Source organism: Ixodes scapularis, unplaced genomic scaffold (assembly GCF_016920785.2).
Source record: "Ixodes scapularis isolate PalLabHiFi unplaced genomic scaffold, ASM1692078v2 PGA_scaffold7__128_contigs__length_106722199, whole genome shotgun sequence".
Taxonomy (NCBI): domain Eukaryota; kingdom Metazoa; phylum Arthropoda; class Arachnida; order Ixodida; family Ixodidae; genus Ixodes; species Ixodes scapularis.
Window position 1 is genome coordinate 77,020,829 of NW_024609882.1, and position 13,975 is coordinate 77,034,803.

Sequence of the window (13,975 nt, forward strand, 5' to 3'; positions counted from 1 at the left end):
ATTCTGGTCGCGAGAGGCGCCGCGACCAGAATCGGTAATATTTGAACTCGATTTGAATTCGATTCGACTTGAAATTTCACAATTCGCACACCTCTATTTATTACCCGTGAGGGACTGCCTGATACAGGTATAAAGCCAATGAGTGGGAGGAGCCATATAGATCCAATAGTAAACGGGTCGAAGCAAGCACGATCAGTCCAAGCAGGTGCAAACAGCGGGCGAGTATAGAAGCCTGTATTAGACCCCTTCAAAAATACGCCCTGTTACGATCGGTCTGAAAATACTGCAAAGTGGGGTGCGCAAAACAACACCAACAAGCTGGCAAGCGTAAAGCTGATCGAATACTCACTTCCAAGAGCCTGTGTACACTTGATAGACTGCATTTTTATGGCGTCTTCTGCGTACGCCACTTTGCAATATTTTCAGATCGACCGTGAGAGAGCGTTAAAGAATAAATGTTGTACCGCTCTTTCGAATGGTTCTAAAACACTTTATTGGTGTAAACCTTTCTGCTGCACCTCGTGATGGGAGCAATGGAGATCCTGCCCATAGGGGACGGGACAACTTTGTTGAGCCCCTAGTTCGGAATCTGGTCAATCTCTTCCCAAACAATTGCAGAGTCACTTTGTTCCTTCGGGTCTATGTTGCGGGCAATTTCCGCAGGAGCCTCGAGCTTGGTGGAGGTACAGTCTGCAAAAACAGTGACGATTTGAATTGCGGAAAAGGGTGATGGTCTCAGCCAACGTTGGACCTAGTTGATGATCTGAGTCATAAAGCTTTAAGGCCCGTTCACACAGTTGTGACTGCTTAGAACCTCTTAATATCTCTTAGGACGAGAGAGCACGCTGGCGCCATCTATGCGGTGACCCTGGAACTGCATTTCACTAGAGTGAAGGTTTTGCGGGATTTCCCGAGGTCAAATGTGAGTTCTGCCTCTGAGAAATGGTCGTTTATAACGTTGACAAAAGTTGTTCGAGTCACGAAAAAATAATGCGCGACAGAAATATTAAAAAAAAAAAAAATTACGGAACCGCCAAGTTTCCACTACTACCCGAGAGATGGCGCCAGTGAGTCCTCTCGTCGTAAAAAGTATTAAGATGTTCCAAGGCACTCGGTCTTAAGAAGTCGTAAGTGTCTGAACGGGCCTTTAGTCACCCACGTATGCTAACGAGATATCATAATTTTGACGCCATCGCGATTGTCGAGTGACGCGAGCGTGGCGCAAGCGACTATCGGCTGCCTAAATTATTCCTTTTTTTTTTTTAAGGTTTATTGAATCCTTTCCGGAATTGTGAAATGATGCATGAATTATGCGCGTAGACTCCATAACTTGATCTCATCGCCTCCGGCGTGAAGCCCGCGATTGGTTCCGAGTTCGCTTCGAGCACTGACGCAGCACTCACGTGGAATGCGCGCTCACAGTGCATGACAACTAATGGCGGCCGCACATAATCTATGCATCATTTCGAAATTTCAAATATTATCTAATAAACCCTGCAGCGGATACGCTTTAAATAAAAAAATATACAAATAAGGATCGTGGTACGCAGACGTGGATATGCTCATTAGTGCCTGCTAAAAGTTTTCATAAAGATTATTCAAGTATAGTTTTAGTCTTCAACTCAAAAGCGAAATGAGAAACTACGTGGTCGTGACGTGCTTGAGCACCGCATGCGATGATGCCAAGCTTCCAACGTGCTTCCTAGACACACAATGAACTTGTCATTCCTAAGTGATGATCAATGCCGTCACGGCATATGACCACGAACGCGAATCCAAATATTCGTCGACGTACTAAAGAGCGCATACGCCCGAGTGACGCAGTGCTCGTGTCCAATGCGTGAGCTGGGTTCGGCTGCCGTGGTTGGGCACCGCGGGTGAGTCAAAGTGAGAAGGCTGATAGCTTTCGAAGAATAGGAGGTAAGAAATAATCTGCAATATCTTCAAATTTTAGGACCGAAAGGCAGGCTTTTTACTTATTTTTACCCTCGTGTAGTTTCCTTTTGGCTTAGCAAATGATATGCGATTTGTAAAACCCCAATTTATCCCAGCCCAAAATTAATTGCATGCTACCTTTAAGCACTTTAAAATGCGGCAGCGTTTGTTTCAGGTAGCACCCCCTCCCCCTTACCTTTAAAAATTTCGGTCGACCCATCGAAACCGGGTTAGAGTGAGGTAAACCGCGAGCATGCGCGTGCCATCGGTCGCAAGACAGTTATGAGGCAGTCGTGTCTTTAGAATGTCTCGCAATAGGCCTTTTGTCGAATTACCAAGCAACAAGTGCACTGCCGCCCAGGCCTCTTAGCAGGCACTTAATAAAATCAATCAATCAATCAACAAATCAATCAATCAATCAATCAATCAATCAACAATCAATCAACCAAATCTAATCTAATTTGTCTATCGAATCAAATCGATAAATCAATCAATAAACTAAAGATATGCCGAAAAAGTATGCACACGTCCTGGCGAGTGCAGGAGTAACTGTTCGAAAGCAAAAATCTAAAACAAACTACACTTTGCACCTTATTTTGATTATTTACTTCGAATTTTTTATACAGGGAAGGCGAGCGCCTGCAGCGCGTGCAACTACGTTCTTAGCATTCTCTTTGGCCCTTGGGTAATTTAGCGAAATGTTTGCTTTGGCCAACAAGTACTTCGAAGAGCGCTTCGTCGAGCCTCGGTTCAGTGTTCTGTGCGGGGTGTATGATCGCCTCCGGTCGAAGAGCGACGGGCGCACTTGGCGCCCGCAGCACGGGGTTCTCCTGAACACGATATTTTCGAAAACAAACGTGTAGCCCTGCACGTTTTTATTTTTTACGAATATAACGCAGAACATAATGACCCCAAAACTTAAGAAACGAAGCCTCTTTATCGAATGAAACTGAGCGTTCATTTGGTGCTTATATAGGTTGCCGCTACAGGGTTCGTCGCGCTAGACCCTTCTCAAAAGTCCATGAAGCAACCTTGGTGGCCGCCATTGCTAGCTCACGAAACGCGTGATTGGATCCGTGTCCTCGCCGAACGATGACGTCACACTCGTGACCAATACATGCTGATTGCATGCGATTAAACAATGGCGGACAGGCGTTGGCTCGGACTTTTGAAGAGGGTCGGTTTAATCAGCAGAATATGGCCTTCATAAATACAAGCTCTGCTAGCATCCTATTTCGACGTATGTCCGCAACGAAGTGCCGTAGAAACAAAGCCTCGTTTGTGGTTTAATAAAGATATAGCAACTTCGTATAAAAAGCGATTTTTGCGTTTTTGGATCGCTCGTTTAATAATGATTTCATGACGACGATACGTTTTGAGATGTCAACAGAGAATATTACGAGGGTTACCAAGCTATAGTTTTTCGTAAGCATCTTCATTTGATTTGAAATAAATAAAAAAAGGAAATAGGCACAAACAAATTCAAGATGGTAGCCGTGAAGCCTCAGTTAGCAGAGCTATAAACGTCACAGGCTCGCGAACGTACCTTGTCGTTCTGACATGAGTATTCTCTCGGGTTGCACTTCCAAAAAGGCACCTATAACGTCAGCGCGACCCATTCGAAATATTTTTTAGTGTAAAGTAATTAATTGACAAAAAAGACTTCCAAAGTAAAAACAATAAATTGTACTTGGGTTGCCAAAGGCATGGTAGCGCTTTTTTGGACGAGGACAAAAGAAAGAAAGACAAGACAGACACGAGCGCTGACTGCAACTATTTAATCAACATGGAAATGAGGCATATATACACGCTTCGATCCTATCAATCAACCAACCCCAGGCCTAGCCGCCACCTGCATGAACTGCACTTCCTTATCGAAAAGGTCGATAGATGCAACGCTGACACACCCCAGTCCTGCCCTTTTTATTTCGTCTGCTTCAATAATCTCCCTAACAGTTCTATTTTTATGTTTAGCAAGTACGGAACATGAGTCAAACAAAGGTTTGCATCCGCAGTCATGGCAGTGCACTGAAAGATGGCCATCCCGATAGTTTTTTACGTTCAGACTATGTTCTCGGAGCCTATCGTTCAGGCATCTCCCAGTCTGACCAACATACTTCTTACCGCATGTTAAGGGAATCTGATATACCACACCCTCAACACAAACGGCAAACGGATTTCTGTGCTTAATCACACAACCCAGCGAGGCTTTCCGGAAAGGGTTCGTCAAATGACTAAGCCTGGCTAGCTTCTCTGGCGCAGAAAAGACCACCTTAGTGTTTATGCGGCTTGCTATTTTCTTTAGGTTATGCGCCGTCTTGTGCATATAAGGCACGACTGCAATCCTTTGTTTACTCCTGGCCTCTTCTGGACGGGTGTTGCCCTTAGCTCGAAGCCTCTTAAGGATCACCTCGGCTACCGACACCAGTACAGCCTCCGGGTAGCCAGCCGCCAACAGACGTTCAGACTGCTCCTGGACACTCAAATGTGCCACGTGGTGACATGACTTATGAAGGGCGTTCTTGAAGCACAAATTAACAATCCCTCTCTTAACCAGTTTTGAGTGGGACGAATTAAAAGGCAGCAGGGGCTTGTTGGCTCTAGGTTGATACATCCAACATACATGATTCTCGACGAAAGTAAGCCTGATGTCGAGGAAACGGATGACACCATCTACGGGCACTTCATGTGTAAGTTTCAGGGGATGAAGGGCATCACTAAACATAGTTAAAAGACTATCCACCACCGAATGGAAATGTGTCGAGTCGCAGTTAAGAAATACTAAAAAATCATCAACAAATCTAAAACACTTCCTTACGTTAAAATCGCTCAGGCAGTCCGAAAGGACTCTGTCATGATACGCTAAAAAAATGTCACTTAAAATGGGCGCTAAACATGAGCCGATACAAATACCTTCCTTTTGAAGGTACGTGTCTTTGTTCCATTCCGCGAAAGTAGACTTAAGATAAAACGAGAGTAGATCTAAAAAGTCATCCACCGTCACGCCCACAGCGTTTTGAAAAGCCACAACCCCATACTCCTGAATACAATCCTCAACGCAACTTCGTAATTTGTCATGAGGTAAGGAGTAATAAAGATCTTTAATGTCCAATGAACATGCTAAAAAACCTACGTCAGCGTTCATCTTCAAAAAATCCACCACTTCGTCAGAGCTCCTGACTAAAAACGGGTCGTCAATGGTAAGGATCTTTAGTTTATCTTGCAACCACAAGGCAATCGACTTTTGCCAAGTGCCATGCTCAGAGACTATGACCCTCAAAGGCCAGTCTTCCTTATGTGTTTTCACACTGAACATAATCTGTAAACAACCACTTCTGCTATTTTCAACGCTTTTAGCCAAGCGGGTCAGGTTTAACCTATTACAAAGACGCTTCCCCTCTCCCTTCAGTTTTTTCAGAGGCACATCCTGCCGTAGATTGAACACGGAGGTGATAGCCTCGAGGGCTTTCCCTCCGAATTCCCCCTCCGTTAAAACAACAAAACCCCCTTCTTTATCAGCGGGAAGGACCGACAAGTGCCGTTCCCTTAACAAAGAGACGACACGTCTAACTGGCAGACGGGACGGTGCCGGTTTTTTACGGGGTAACGCATCCACACCCTCAGATATGCATCTCTTAATTTCGTCCTCTGGAGCGCACCTAGAGACATCCCGGACAAGCCCTAGAAGTTCCGGAGCACTCATAACCGGTTCAACGGCAAACTTAGGCCCTAAAGCAAGTACCCGTCTAGCTTCCTCAGGGAGCTGCACATCACTTACAGTCCTGACGTTGCAAGTAACCACTGGACGTTTCTTGGGTATGCAGCCTCTAAGACGTGTCAGCGACTGCTGCCAGATGAATTCCGTGCACCGGTCCACGATGCCGAAGAACTCCCGCAGTCGTCGGCTGTCCGAATCCGGCTTGCCAGGGTCCCGAAGAATGGAGCACAGCAGATCCTTGTAGAGACGCACTTGCCGTCGCCATTCAGATCTCAGGACCTTCAGAATTCTTGTTCCATGACCGGCCGACGGAAGGAACCCGCCAAACAGCCGCATAATTTCTTCGGGCAAGTGCTTACAGCGTATGCAAAAAGTAAGCGTGCGAGCCATACAGGCGGCGTTGGCAAGGAGTGAAGCGATGAAGCAAGGATCCAACGAAGAACATTTAAAAGGGCCCGATGTACTTTGTTAAGGGAACGGCACTTGTCGGTCCTTCCCGCTGATAAAGAAGGGGGTTTTGTTGTTTTAACGGAGGGGGAATTCGGAGGGAAAGCCCTCGAGGCTATCACCTCCGTGTTCAATCTACGGCAGGATGTGCCTCTGAAAAAACTGAAGGGAGAGGGGAAGCGTCTTTGTAATAGGTTAAACCTGACCCGCTTGGCTAAAAGCGTTGAAAATAGCAGAAGTGGTTGTTTACAGATTATGTTCAGTGTGAAAACACATAAGGAAGACTGGCCTTTGAGGGTCATAGTCTCTGAGCATGGCACTTGGCAAAAGTCGATTGCCTTGTGGTTGCAAGATAAACTAAAGATCCTTACCATTGACGACCCGTTTTTAGTCAGGAGCTCTGACGAAGTGGTGGATTTTTTGAAGATGAACGCTGACGTAGGTTTTTTAGCATGTTCATTGGACATTAAAGATCTTTATTACTCCTTACCTCATGACAAATTACGAAGTTGCGTTGAGGATTGTATTCAGGGGTATGGGGTTGTGGCTTTTCAAAACGCTGTGGGCGTGACGGTGGATGACTTTTTAGATCTACTCTCGTTTTATCTTAAGTCTACTTTCGCGGAATGGAACAAAGACACGTACCTTCAAAAGGAAGGTATTTGTATCGGCTCATGTTTAGCGCCCATTTTAAGTGACATTTTTTTAGCGTATCATGACAGAGTCCTTTCGGACTGCCTGAGCGATTTTAACGTAAGGAAGTGTTTTAGATTTGTTGATGATTTTTTAGTATTTCTTAACTGCGACTCGACACATTTCCATTCGGTGGTGGATAGTCTTTTAACTATGTTTAGTGATGCCCTTCATCCCCTGAAACTTACACATGAAGTGCCCGTAGATGGTGTCATCCGTTTCCTCGACATCAGGCTTACTTTCGTCGAGAATCATGTATGTTGGATGTATCAACCTAGAGCCAACAAGCCCCTGCTGCCTTTTAATTCGTCCCACTCAAAACTGGTTAAGAGAGGGATTGTTAATTTGTGCTTCAAGAACGCCCTTCATAAGTCATGTCACCACGTGGCACATTTGAGTGTCCAGGAGCAGTCTGAACGTCTGTTGGCGGCTGGCTACCCGGAGGCTGTACTGGTGTCGGTAGCCGAGGTGATCCTTAAGAGGCTTCGAGCTAAGGGCAACACCCGTCCAGAAGAGGCCAGGAGTAAACAAAGGATTGCAGTCGTGCCTTATATGCACAAGACGGCGCATAACCTAAAGAAAATAGCAAGCCGCATAAACACTAAGGTGGTCTTTTCTGCGCCAGAGAAGCTAGCCAGGCTTAGTCATTTGACGAACCCTTTCCGGAAAGCCTCGCTGGGTTGTGTGATTAAGCACAGAAATCCGTTTGTCGTTTGTGTTGAGGGTGTGGTATATCAGATTCCCTTAACATGCGGTAAGAAGTATGTTGGTCAGACTGGGAGATGCCTGAACGATAGGCTCCGAGAACATAGTCTGAACGTAAAAAACTATCGGGATGGCCATCTTTCAGTGCACTGCCATGACTGCGGATGCAAACCTTTGTTTGACTCATGTTCCGTACTTGCTAAACATAAAAATAGAACTGTTAGGGAGATTATTGAAGCAGACGAAATAAAAAGGGCAGGACTGGGGTGTGTCAGCGTTGCATCTATCGACCTTTTCGATAAGGAAGTGCAGTTTATGCAGGTGGCGGCTAGGCCTGGGGTTGGTTGATTGATAGGATCGAAGCGTGTATATATGCCTCATTTCCATGTTGATTAAATAGTTGCAGTCAGCGCTCGTGTCTGTCTTGTCTTTCTTTCTTTTGTCCTCGTCCAAAAAAGCGCTACCATGCCTTTGGCAACCCAAGACCAATACCAACTAGCCCAACACACAGCTTTGATAAATAAATTGTAGATATGCTACTTTAAAAAAAAATATATTTCGGTGGATTTGGTTAGTATTATCCTGTATATGTGAATCATCTTAAGTAATACTTTCTCATCAAAGAAAAAAAAAGAAAAAAGAAAAAAAGAAAGAACCCCAGAACTGGTCTATCAAATACTCCCTCGCAAACCAGAATGCCTCAAATGGGATCCCAGAATGAGTAAGGCAGTTGCAATGACTCCTGGTGGTATTTTGTTTCACTGTATTTTAGACGCTTGTCTAGTGGTATCCGTATGCGGATATAATGGACAGGGAATATCAGTGACTTCCAAAGCATTCCTTATGAAAATCTTCCAAACGTACAAATCCTAAAAAATAAAAAAAAAACGATGAAATTGCGTTCACCCTTCTGAAAAATGTTTTTTTTTTCAAGTATGTGTTTGACAAAAGCTTTTGAAGTTTCTAAAACAAATTTTTTCTACTGAATGCGAAATTCTTGCTGGAAGTGATAAATTGAGTATAATGCGAAATATTTTTCGAGACAATTTGCTCCAAAATTGATAGAAAGTTGAAGGGGATCGGTCGGTTCCTTAAAGATATATTTTATTTTATTATTAAAGATTAAAAATTCAGAAAAATGGAAACAGTTGAGAATTTGTACTTGTATTTGCATTTGCATTTATTTGCGTTTGCAGGCCAAGGCCGGCTGGGCGGAAGAGGGAAACGGCGTTGCTGCCTCGGCTCCTGAGCCCTCCTATAAATGAAGGAATGGACTCTGGACCAGGGCCACAATACCGGACTCAACTCACCCGCTCCCGGAACCGACATGTAGGCGAACTTCATGACTCCGCCACATATGCGAAGGGAGAGGGAGTCTTCGCTGGACAGGAAGGCTCTCGACTCGGGCTTGGTCAGGATCGCCATCACCTGCGAATCCCGTTTGTAGCGAAACCGCCCAGGTTAGACTTTCACGCGCATGCGCAAAAAGTAAAAAAAAAAAAAAGTATAAAACAAAACCGAGAGAAAAGTTGGCGAGGGAAAGGAAGGCTGGGGAGGAGGAAGCAGACAAAATGCTGGAGAGGAGCGGTCTTCCTCTCCTCTCCAGCATTCCGTCTGCTTCCTTCCCCCAGCCATCCTTTTCCTCGCCAACTATTATTAACCTGTAATTGACTATAGTTGAGAGGGAGAGAGAGCAATATTAGTCGGGTGTATTGTTTCACATTAAGAAACTACCTATATCTTATAATAGGTTATGTGTTTGCTTTTATAATGTGTAAAATATAAAACAAACTGGACAAAGTCCCAAATATTTTAAGATTTCGTGGAAAAGTTGGGCAACACTGCTTAGTCGAGCTCCGTCGAACTTTGGTAAACGTACGAAGATTCATCGAACCAGTCGAATCCCAAGTTCGAGAAAAGTTCGCGGCCTCCCTACCTGCGACGTCGGCTGTGTGCCGTCTTGCACCGTCAGCGTGCTGACGGCGCAGTACTTGGTTTTGCTGAACCGCAGCTCCGTCAGGAACAGGGCGAGCCGTTCACCTGCGTGACGCCAACGAGAGTACATCATTCAGGTGGTATTCCTCGGCAATCATGGCTAAGTCCGTTACTTCTGAACGCATAATGGTTGTGAGCTTTAGCGACTCAGCCACAACGCTTCGGAACCGTGCATTCCACACCACGAGGATGCTCGTTCACAGCATGGGCGCTGGAGAGGTGCTCATGCGAGGTTACGGATACAGACTTTGGATGAAGTAAATTCTCATCCAAAAAATAAAATAAAAATGGAACAAAAGTTTTGAAAACAGCGATGCACACAAGCGGCTAGTGAATACTTGCTGCCCAGCACACGAGTGTCCGTTTCTTGAGAAAGCGAGCTAAAGCACGGTCCATACGCAGGAACTATGAAAACATACCGTCCAGGAGCTCCTTTCTTACAAGTAGCGGCAGTCTTAGCAGTGTTGAGTCGCGTGATGGTGCAGGTTTTGGGAAGAAGGTCTTGGCGAATAACAACAGCATCGACCGAAGAACAAGACATCCGTAATTTGTGCTTCGTCATGCGTTGTAGTTACATGACAGATACAATACACAGTGACGAGAAACTGAACCTGGATGCTCCTTATTTGAGCCGCAAGGGTTTGGACTCTGTAGCCCCGAAGCTGTCTCAAATGGAACGACTCACCATCACCTCCTCGCACACACCGAGGCAGAAAGAGCGAATGAATGAGGGTCTCCATGTTGCAAACCACTGGCTCATCAGTCGGATATCTTAAGTCCCGCTAAATATAAAGAGTTAGAGTCCGACATAGGAAAGTTTGGAAGACTAGGGGGGTCAGGAAGGGAGTTCGCGCCAACATGGCAGCAATTGCCAGCACCAGAAATCAAATGTGTTCTATGAAACACTGTGCTGGATTTGGTCATTTGTTGAAGAATCATCTGTTAAGTATCAGAACACGGGCTGTCGTAACCAAGAACAGGCTCGCTAACCCGGGCTCCTATCAGCTAAAGCACAGGATCTAGCTGATAGGAGCCCGTGAAGCCGCGCGTGTTGTCGCCGTCGTTAACTCATCGATATATCCTGTTTCCACGCACTTGTGTGCCCGAATTGGCTTTTGCTCGGGTTGACGACAATGCCAGCTTGTTGAAGTCGATCGAAGAGCAGGTGTAGGTGTCGTTCGTGCTCAGCCGGAGTTGGTTTGGCTACGAGGATGTCGACGGACATAGACGAATATGAAATGGAGCTTTCTGGTGACTTCATCAATGAACCTTTGAAATGTCTGCTCCAAATTCCTGAGACCGAATGGCATTCTGATATACTCGTTTGGGGGATATCGCTGTTTGGGGGATATCGCTGGGCGCCACAGGAATATGATGGTAGACCTTGACTAAGTCTATCTTGGAATAAATCACGGTTCCAGAGAGATTAGCAGAAAAATCCTGTATATGTGGGAGAGGATATCGGTCGGGCACTGTGGAAGCATTGAGTGCCCGATAGTTTCCGTACGGACCCAAGTCATTTATATACTTTTTTGGGACTATGTGAAGTGGTGATGGCCAGTTGCTAGAAGATGGTCGGATGATACCTAACTGTAACACTTGTCCAAACTCTCTCCTCGCGATCTTCAGACGCTCACCGGCGAGTCGACGAGGTCGTGCAGACACGGGCGCACCTGTAGTATTTATATCGTGCATGACTCCATGTTTTACAAGAGACTTCATGTTACATGGTTTTGTAATAGATAGAAACTAGGCAAGGATGGCTTCATACGACGATGGAGCCGAAGAACGTCGCATTGGGGAAACTGTCAGGTTAGATGTAATACCTTGTACAGACATCGTCGTGCTTGCGTCAGTCAGTGTGCGGCTGCTAATGTTGACTGTAATTCCGAATGGATCCAGGAAATCAGCGCCTATAATGGCCTGTTGTATAAGTCCGCGACTACAAATACCCACCTGAACGTCCGTCTGAGTCCAATGTTAATAGTCAGGGAACTTTGACCGTATGTGGCTGCTGCAGAGCTGTCGACCGCCCGGAGAGACGGTCTATAGTCGGTTGCAGTTTGCAATCCGCAGGGGAAGCAGGTAACACGCTAACCTCCGCGCCAGTATCGACGAAGAGCAGGGAGCAGGATGCCTGAAAGGGTGTCGCGAACATAGAACAGCCGGCTGCTGAGCTGGCTGGGATTACTCGCCACCGTTAGTGTCGGGCCTCGGCATTTCCCATTCATGAACAGGGTTGGATGCAGCGTCTTACTTGATCACCAAAAGTGCGATGCTACCAGCACATGGACCGGTCACCGGAGTCGGTAGTGCGGCGAGAGGGCGATCGGCCACAAGAAGAACTGAGCGGCCTTGATCAAGCTGCTCGGTCCGGGGCAGGTCGGAAGGCGGCGATGGCAGCAGCCAACTTCTAGATTTTTTATTCAATTTTAGCGACGGCTGTTTCCCATGGTTGTGAAGCAGGTGTTGTGACTTCACGAACAGCGGGTGCGGAGTAGTCAGCGGTGCGGTCTGCTAGTATCACGAGACGACCCAGCGACATGTCGTCTGCAGCGGCTAGGATCATTCCCATGCTTTCTGGTCGTTTTTGTAAGAAGAGCTCACGCAGAATTGTTTCATGACCGTAGTAGTTATGCGAGCCGAGCAGTTGACGCATCCGATGGAGGAGCTGCGACGGCCGGCGATCCCCAAGCTCTTGTGCGGTCAGCAGCTGTTGGATCCGGGAGGCGCTCTGTTGCCATTGTCCGAGCCAGGAGGACAAATTTTTGATAGTCGTACGCGTCGTCGGATGGGGTTTGCGACAGCGCGTCGTCAATTTCATCTGCAACCTGGGGGGGGGGGGGGGGGGGGGGGGGGTAGGCTGGCGACGACATGGTAAAAACGGGCAATCTGCGTAGTGACTCCTCGCAGATGAAGGTGCGTCTCCACTTGGGTAAACCAGACCTGAGAGTTTTTTGGACAGAATGTTGGTAACCATAGAGGGAGAGTTGTGGTGACTGTGGTCCCGGTAGCTTCGTCAATGTCGACGTGTGGTTGAAGGTTGGGTAGACTGGTGTTACCAAGTTGGCGGACGGTCGTGCCGCTAGTACCCAGTTGTCCGTTATCGGTCATGATAGAGTACTTCGGTTGATCACGTCCGGATCATCAAAGCTATAGAGACGTCCGACCAGGACGATGTCCGAAATCCAACTGGGCTTTTAATCTAATCGTTTCGCGCTTCGACCTTCTCTTCTTTGACTCGAGATCTCTTAGTGGCGCATGATCACATATTCGTACGATCATGCGCTATAGCTTGATACCTCCCGCTTCACTGCTACGGCTTGACGGTTCACCCGGAAAAACACAGCAACTCTGTTTCAGCTGTCGGTTGTCTCGTGGTACAGAAGAGATAGTTGATTTGTCTAGACTAATCCGGCCATCTTGTAGCTTCCACTCCACTGCCAGCTTAGGTTAGAAGTGAACAGAATGTAGCCTTTTCAGTAAAGTTCCACAAGGCGGTGCTTTGTATTTTGCTAGCCCCGCGAACTTCCGGTTTAGCAAGGAGTCCAAACAATTCCACCACCCGTCTTTTAGAACCGTAACTTGAGGGTGGTCGCGTGTGAGATCAATCAAAAATTTCTCGAATAATTCTATAATTTCACCGGTTGCCACTATAACTAGCTGAAGAGCACACCTAAAATATATTTTATAAATTTCCAATGTCATCGTTTGTGCATTATTTTAACGCACTAACACTAAGGGCAAGCAAAAACAACAACAAGCTAAAAGGTTTGCTGAGAAGAAGCCACCGGAACTCGCTTGGAGCAGCCTAAGCGGGTTAGAAAATCTAAAACGGACCATAATAGTCTGCAACGACTCACCTTTCGGTGCGTACACGTTCCAACTGCACTCGGACTCGTGCACGTAGAGGTTTGGGAAAGAGTTCGACTGTGCAACGCCTCCGGTCCGGTTGGCTATCACCATCATCTCGCACACTGCGGCAAAGGTATATTCAACGCCCCCTAAATAGCAAGGCCGTATATAGTTTTGGATTCTCTACGTGGCGTACCGGAGGCCAGTGCGAGGCTCAAATCGGACGCGAGTACTACATCAGTTTGACAGACGTTTGTAAGAATAAAGTACATTCAATTCAGTGTCCGGCTGGAACTCGTCCGTGTCCTCACCGATTGAACACGAGTCCCACAGCCCAACGCTGACGCCGCACGTGTCCCTCGCCGACCTGTCGATATAATTAAAGCTTGAAAAACGGTTTCTTCTACTTCCATCACGTTGCCTGGAACGCGTCTTCGACCGGTGTGTTTAGCGTCATGTTCCGCCCATGCATCGAAATTGGTTCCGAAGTGGCAACAAAGGACGTCACAAAAGCCGGGGTGTCATATGCTGCGGGGATGTCGCGAAGCAAGAAAGCAGTAGTGTTCGCGAGTGTCGCTGTCGACGCAGCGTTCCAACTCCTGGCTGCCGAAGCTCCCGTGAAATGTC

At 46.7% G+C, this 13,975-nt stretch overlaps 1 protein-coding gene across 1 annotated transcript in view; it reads right to left on the bottom strand.

Annotated features, from left to right (window-relative positions):
* Positions 1 to 568: 568 nt before the first annotated feature.
* LOC121045675 (CUB domain-containing protein 2) overlaps positions 569 to 13,975 on the bottom strand; it is a 90,771-nt gene continuing 77,364 nt past the window's right edge. Inside the window, exons 9-12 of the mRNA XM_040498771.2 lie at positions 13,357 to 13,470; positions 9,435 to 9,538; positions 8,809 to 8,926; positions 569 to 690 (exon numbers count right to left, since the gene is read on the bottom strand). Of these exons, the coding sequence (XP_040354705.1) occupies positions 578 to 690; positions 8,809 to 8,926; positions 9,435 to 9,538; positions 13,357 to 13,470 (449 nt within the window). The 3' untranslated portion in view covers positions 569 to 577. The remainder of the gene's footprint in view (positions 691 to 8,808; positions 8,927 to 9,434; positions 9,539 to 13,356; positions 13,471 to 13,975) is intronic.